The sequence below is a fragment of the Drosophila sulfurigaster genome, chromosome 2R (genome assembly GCF_023558435.1).
Source record: "Drosophila sulfurigaster albostrigata strain 15112-1811.04 chromosome 2R, ASM2355843v2, whole genome shotgun sequence".
NCBI classification, from domain to species: Eukaryota; Metazoa; Arthropoda; class Insecta; order Diptera; family Drosophilidae; genus Drosophila; species Drosophila sulfurigaster.
The window spans coordinates 2,917,276-2,924,625 of record NC_084882.1 but is presented as its reverse complement, the minus strand read 5'-3'; the positions used below and the strand labels follow the sequence as shown (position 1 = coordinate 2,924,625).

The window sequence follows — 7,350 nt, the reverse complement described above, 5'->3', positions numbered from 1 at the left end:
ACATTATTCGGCATTCATGTGTGATGCTAAAAACTGCAGGTGACAAAATATGAAATAGTCCGTACGCCCATGGTTCAAACGATGCTCTTGCTTATGGAGATCAAAAAATTATTAATTAATTAATATCGGCCTCTTCCCAACTTTTTTTATCAGAAAAACAATGTATCGCCACTGAATAGTTCTTGACATTTGAAAGCAAGAGAAATTCAAACGTATTTATTTTCAATGGTAGTTAAGTGGTGGGTTTTTCTTCAATTCTTTCTTTCTGAAATAAGTTCCACAATTTTTATCCGATCGAAACCAAATTCTCAGAACTAATAAATACCGTACATAATACTTGCTTTGATTGAACATATGTATGGTATATAATATAATTGTATATTTATATACCAAACGTAGCCCTCCATATATTTAAGTATTTTTGGTATATTTTTAGAATAATATCGCTTTGGTGTGCTTTTATTTTTTTTTTCCAAAACTTGATCAGCGTCCATGAATAATAAGTGTATCGCTTATTGTCCTAATATAGGTTTTCATATAGAAAAGCGCCGACGAGTGGTGCCATATCATTTCATATATTTCTGCTTTGTTAAATGTTATACTACCTAATAGGTAGTGTGTAGGAGGGCGTCTTTAGATAAGTAAAAACACAATAGAAATTTGAACTTTACAATTATTTGTATTGCACTTGAAAATACACCGCTCAGAGAAAAGTAGAACATATGTTATGTAGGAAATAGCACTAAAAGTGGGCAGGGGGATCAACATGAGGACAAACTAGATCAGTGTGACTGCGCGTGTGACAAGGTCTCACGCACAGTATACTAACTTTGTCACTATCGATATCAATCGATCGCGACCACGCTGTCAGCTGTTTTGAGTGGTCACACCTGCCATCATCTGGCATCAACAGGTAGCAAATATAAATAATAATATAAAACAAAAGATAATAAATTGTAGTCCCATAATTAAATATTTTATTTAAAATGTTTTTTAAATAGATATAAATATATACTTTCAGTCTTTTTAAAACTCGTTAATAATATTTAAAATATTTATATGTTTTACAGAGTTTTATTTGACGAACCAGACAAATACGAAATTTAAGTAAGTTTTTCATTCATTTCGAACAACGGATAAAACTAAAACTTTAAATGTTTATGAATTTGTATCCTATTGATAATAAACAAAACTATATTACATTCTAGGGGTCAAGACTAAAGGAAAAGTGGTGGCAGGTAATGCAACTGTAGACGAATTTATTATTATATTGGAAAGATCAGTACTGTTTATATTGTAACTTTGGACAATATTTGCCAGCATAATAAAACCAAATCCTCTCACCAAATTCTGTCCTATACAAGTACGTTTTCCAATACTAAATGGTAGAAAATGGGGGATATTCTTTTTTAGCTGCAATCTATGATGGCCGTATCGTTTTAAATTTTCAATTGCTTTGCCTCTACAAAATTGATTTTTGGAAGATGCATGATACGTTCCAGTTTCTTTCTCAATCTCAATACCCGAATCCGATGCTTCAGAGCACCTTCTAATATCATAAAGTTTGGATGACATCGTAATGCTTTTAATCTTTTCTTCTAAAAACCGTTCTGGTTCAAAATTATTGGGGTTCGTCCAGTATTTGTGGCTCATGTTAAGCTCATAATTATTTATAAAAACAATACTACCGCTAGTAACACCATATCCTGATATCTGCGTATCCTCTGTAGCTACATGAGGAACAATTGGAGACGATGAGTATCGCAAAACTTCAAATATGGTTGCCATCGTATATGGCATTTCATTCATATCATGTAACGTAATGCTTCGTTGTCCATTATTAGAGACAAAATCCACTTCATTCTGAATATTTTTACCAATTACTGGATCTTTAGCTATATATGCCAAACACAACATAACTAAATTTCCTACGGCTGAGTGACCACCAATAAAATCTTCGAGCATAAATATAATAGTATTTCGAGACACATTTTTATCTTCCCTAAGGCTTTTTAAGAGTACATCTGTGAAATCATTATCCGGCTCATCTATATCAATATTTGACTCTCTTTGATTGATAACACGGTCCAATATAAATTTTCTAATTGTTGTGGACCAATCACAAATTTTCTTTGTGTGATTTTTGTAAAATGGAAGAAGCCATGGGAGAAAGTCTAGTGGATATCCTTGATTTATCTCCCAAAAGATTTCATCGAAGAACTGGACAATCTGTTGAAACTCAGTATCCTCGTAGTTGAATCTTAAAGAACACATATACTGACTGAACATATTCGCACAGGCTTTAAGAATTAGAGGCTTAATATTGAAGGGCTCCCCTGGCTGAATCGTTTTCTCCAGCTTTTCCATTAAGTGCTTAATTTCTTCACCACCAATTCGTGACATTTTTGTAAAATATGAAGATGATTCACGAGGGGAGCAGTGACGTCTCGCTAGATTTCGTCGTTTTTGCTGTAACATTGACCAATCACAGAGAGCAAGAGCTGTGAAGTAAAGATTGAAATATTTATTGGAAAACATTAATACTTAAATTATTCTTGGATTTATTAATTTAATGTAATTAAGTCATTTGAACGAGACTGCTGGTTTGGATGTTACTTCTAAAATCTGCGGGTGTTTGGCAAAGCGATATGATATCGTCCCATTTTCCAAATGGATATTGTAACTTGATGCCCACAGAAAATATATTAAACAGAAACAAACATTGTCGACTATATAAGGTATACATTGTACATTTCCTCAAGATTAGCGTCAAGATCCGTCTGTTTGTCTATATGTCTATCTCTTTAATGTGAACAGGTAGCAGATTTCAGAGATTATATGAGACAAAGGTACAACTTTTTTTAAACACTTATTATTTCAGTCAGATCCAGGTATATTAATTTTTATAGACTTTTTATATAATATTTAGTAATGTTTTATGAAATTATAGGGTTCCCTTGCAAAACATTTAACTAAGGATTGCAGCAGATATGCAAAATAGAGCTTACACCTGTCAATCAAGATAGCTTGTCTGGACAAAAAGCATTATGTATAGGTATAGAAAAAAGTCGAAAATTCAACCGCGACCAAAAATTAATTAAATTGATTTTCTATATCTTTATGAGCATAAATAGTAATATTATTATTATTATTATTAATAATAATATTATTAATTATTATTATTATTATTATTTTCTATATCTTTGTGAGCATAAATAGTAATATTATTATTATTATTATTATTAATAATATTATTAATTAATATTATTATTATTATTAATTCTTATCGCTTTTTTCGGGCTATGTGTTGATGTTTGTTGATTATTAAGCTTAAGGCAAACAAAATTTACATTAAGGGACTAGTCGTGATTTTAGAGATAAATGATATTTGCAGCACTTGTTTCTCAGTTACTACTTACAGTTGTTTCTGTCACCACCAAAGAGTTTATGATAACGCAGAAAATCTGGACGTCCTCCAAAAAATTTGCCATTTTTATTGAGTACTTCTCTAATTATCTCCAAATTGTTAACTATAAGGCAACGTGTTTGCCCAAGTGTTAACGTGTAAATATCGCCGTACTGTTTTGCTACTGCTCCAAAACCCTCGAACGGATTTTTGAAGCGGCCGACTATGTCTAAGTTTCCAATTATTGGCCAAGGATGCGGCCCGGGTGCTTGATGTAATCTATGGTAATTTTGTTCGGAATTCGAAATGCCAATTTTGATTGTTGCCTTTCGCTTACATCCGAACAGAATAAAAGCGTATGAGACGATTATCACTGTAAGTGCAACTCCGACGAATGAGTGTAAAATCATGAAGAACATTTTTTTAACTTGAACGGAACTTATTTTCAGTAACACAATTTTTATCTCAATTATTTCTTTTTTATTCTCAAGAGATAGGCCAAATTCATTCCATCCGGTTGTCTTCAAGATCGGTTACTTCTCAAAGCTCTTTCTTCTTTTACGTTTCATTTTAATACTAAAGTCTTGGAGCGAGCAAGTACACTTATAAATATGTATACATCTATACATGCATATATTCGAATTCCCCAGTGCATATGTGTATGCTGAATTAAAGTTCCTTCATATACAAACAAGCGTGCGTATATACATACATATGTATGTACATATGCACTTGAGAATAAAATGTCTTACGGTTGTATTACTACAATGACATACGCTGGATATGGGAAAACCAACAGAGTTGACAATTTAATTTTTCAGTCAATTAAGGTTTTTTTAAAGACTAAAGACTAAAAACTAAAAATTAAAATGTATGGCATTAAAAGATACCCATGCTCAGTCCTAAAAACTAAAACATGACAAGAGCCAGAGTTAAAACTAAAATTTGTAAATTTTTTTTGAGAGTAAAAAGTATTAGTAAAAATAAAATTTTAGTCTATACCTGCTCCAGTAATCATTATATCAAAGATTATATGTACATAATAATATAATTTTCTTTTATTTACAAAATTTCACTTGGTATGATTTTAAGCCTTATTCACAAAACGTTTGCATTTCTTTGAAAAACTTATCAGCACCGATTGTGTTTAAGTGTGAATGAATATTTAATATGTACATATGTATCTATGTGTATAGGTACGTATACGCACAAATATCCAGTATTGTATAGTCGTTTGCAGATAAGTAAGATTCAACTGTAGACTGGTCCCAATTAATTTGTTAAGGTGACTTCGGGACCCAGTTAAAGAGATAGTTTGATAACGAACGCATAAATTTTTTGTCGTAGAAAAACATTATCATTTCTCAATGCTCTCTACGAAACAAATTTATAAATTACCATAAGAATCTTTTTAATCTCACCTGTTTTTGCTTTGTTTACAATAACTTTGTGTGGTAAATTTTCAAGGCAATTGCTGTTAAATTGTTTTCATTAAAAGTGTATAGCTGATGGCATTTCAACGCATTTTCTTGGGCTTATTAAACAAGTAATAAAACTACAGTCGAGTGTGCTGGACTGTAAGATACCCGCTACCCATTTTTAATACAAGTGTCGTTTTGCTTTAAAAATATACAAAATTAATACATCGAAAAAATTATTACTATAACTTTTTACTTATGACCTGACAAGGTGTATTTATTGTTCATCAGTGTCAAAAGCCGAGGCAGTGATTTCTGCTCTTCGTAGTTTAAATTGTTACTGTAATACTAGATTACCTCCTTAACGAAGTAGATTTTAATACTGAACCTTCCTTCTCTTACTGACCGCAGAACCATGCAGGGTGTTGTTTATATAAGGAAACTAATTAATGGTGAAATTGCTTTTTCAGAGCTATTAAGAAACAGGTATACATTTTAAAATACACCAAATTAATATACCGCAAAAACATTAAAAATATACCAAAGGCCAGGTATATTGATACTGTTGGCACCGGATCCGTCTTGGTTGGTGTGCCGTTGCTCGTACTTCGAGCAATCCACTACTCGAAAACAACAACTTGTAGTGGATCAAAATTTGCTGAAATCTTTATTATTTTCATTATATTTCGTACATTTCATTATAATTTTATATTTTTACTTACATTCGTGCTCTGCGCACACCTTCAAATCCCTATTTTATTGTTAACAATTATTTGCCTCTGCTTGGGCTCAAATACAAATTCAAAGTAAATCACGCTGCCGAAATTTGCAGTTGCATTGCTAAATCTAGCGAACGTAACGGTGAGATTCCCATGCGCAAAAGAGAATCACCGATTACAAATGCCCAGTAGGAAATGCGTTGGCAAAGCCCCAGTAGAAAATTTAGTTCGCCCGCCAACATTCCCCACCGCATTCGCGTTGTGTATTACCAATTTTCAAATCTAATTTGGCTAGCTTTACGGCGGGGCGAGTCACAATACCTTCTAGAGTGCGCACTACGGCACTCCGTACCTGACCGTCTCTCGATCGGGGAACATCTACCACAACTCCTTTGGGCCAGCTGTTTCGTTTCCCATTCTCATCTGCGATAACAACAATGTCATTCACGGCGATCGAATCTGGCGGCGGATGGAACCATTTGGTACGGCGCGTAAGCGTTGGCAGATGTTCTCGAATCCATATTTTCCAGAACTGATCGGCTAACTGGCTCGAAATTCTGAATCCTTTGGCAAGCTTGTCACCGTTTTGAATTTCGCTGTCTCGTTTACGAATTCCACTAGAGTGGCCCAAGAGGAAATGGTTCGGTGTAAGCGCTTCTGAGTCTGCCGATTCCAGTGGTACATACATATGTGAGTGGGCGTGAGTTGAGAATACCCTCCACATCAGCCAACGCAGCACGAAGCACTTCTTCTCGCAATCCACCAGGCGGCAAGATTTCCGTTAGAATGGACTTTGTTGAACGGTCCAATCTTTCCCATGCACCGCCCACGTGCGGCTAGCCTGGCGGAATGAACACGAACTCCATTTCTGGGTATTTGCTCTCCACATCCCTGGTTGATATCCGCTCCACTTCATCTTTTAAAATTCTACTCGCTCCTCGGAAGTTAGTCCCATTATCGGACATCATTCGTCGCGGGCAACCACGTCTCGCTATAAATGCCTTTAGAATACAAAGAAAAGAGTCGGTTGACAGTGACGTTGCGATATCCAGGTGTACGGCACGAATTGTGAGGCATGTGAACAGAACACCCCAGCGCTTCTCGTGCCGTCGTCCAACGATGATGTCGATGGGCCCAAAGTAATCCACTCCTGTATAGGTGAACGGCGCCATGTGGTGTGCCAAACGCTCACGCGGTAGACTTCCCATTTCTGGAGGCCTAGGACGCGCGCGCCTCATCCGGCATGCTGGACAAGTTTGAGAAACCTCTCTCACTAAGGCTCACAGACCAAATATCAGGAACTTTTGCCGTACTTCATTGACCACGATCTCGTCGTACAGATGATGGTACCGGTGATGATACGACTCAGCCAGCAGAAATGTAAATCGATGTCTTCTTGGTAGGATAATGGGTCGCTTTAGGTTTACTTCGACTCCTTCTATTATGTCGATTCTTCCCTTGACGCGCAGTATGCTCAGCTCGTCCAAGTACGGAGAGCATTTGAATAGCTTGCTCCTTCGATCCATAATACTGCTTCCCGTTTTCAAGCATTTCATCTTGCTGAAATACTCGGTTTCTTGGCACACTCGTACTAGAATAATATCCATCTCGATTGGCCGCTCAAGTAATAATAACTTCCTTAATTCCGATCCCATGCTCTTCTTGACAATAGATCGCAAGAAATCCAATACTCGCAACTGTGCGGCTCTTAATCTCTCCAGTTTGCTGAATCTTTCTGGGTCTGGTGAGATACAGCTCAAAGGTGACATGGCTTCCAATTGCTCTTCGACGTGTTGCAGAATAGTAT

The 7,350-nt window shown here is 35.6% G+C and overlaps 1 protein-coding gene across 1 annotated transcript; it reads right to left on the bottom strand.

The window, feature by feature from the left end:
• Positions 1–957: 957 nt before the first annotated feature.
• On the bottom strand, positions 958–4,123 carry LOC133839264 (cytochrome P450 307a1-like). Its single transcript, XM_062270685.1, has 2 exons — positions 3,420–4,123; positions 958–2,501 (listed from the first exon to the last, which is right to left on the bottom strand). The coding sequence occupies exons 1-2, from the start codon at positions 3,823–3,825 to the stop codon at positions 1,198–1,200; spliced, it is 1,710 nt and encodes a 569-aa protein (XP_062126669.1). The 5' UTR covers positions 3,826–4,123; the 3' UTR covers positions 958–1,197.
• Between the last annotated feature and the right edge of the window lie 3,227 nt (positions 4,124–7,350).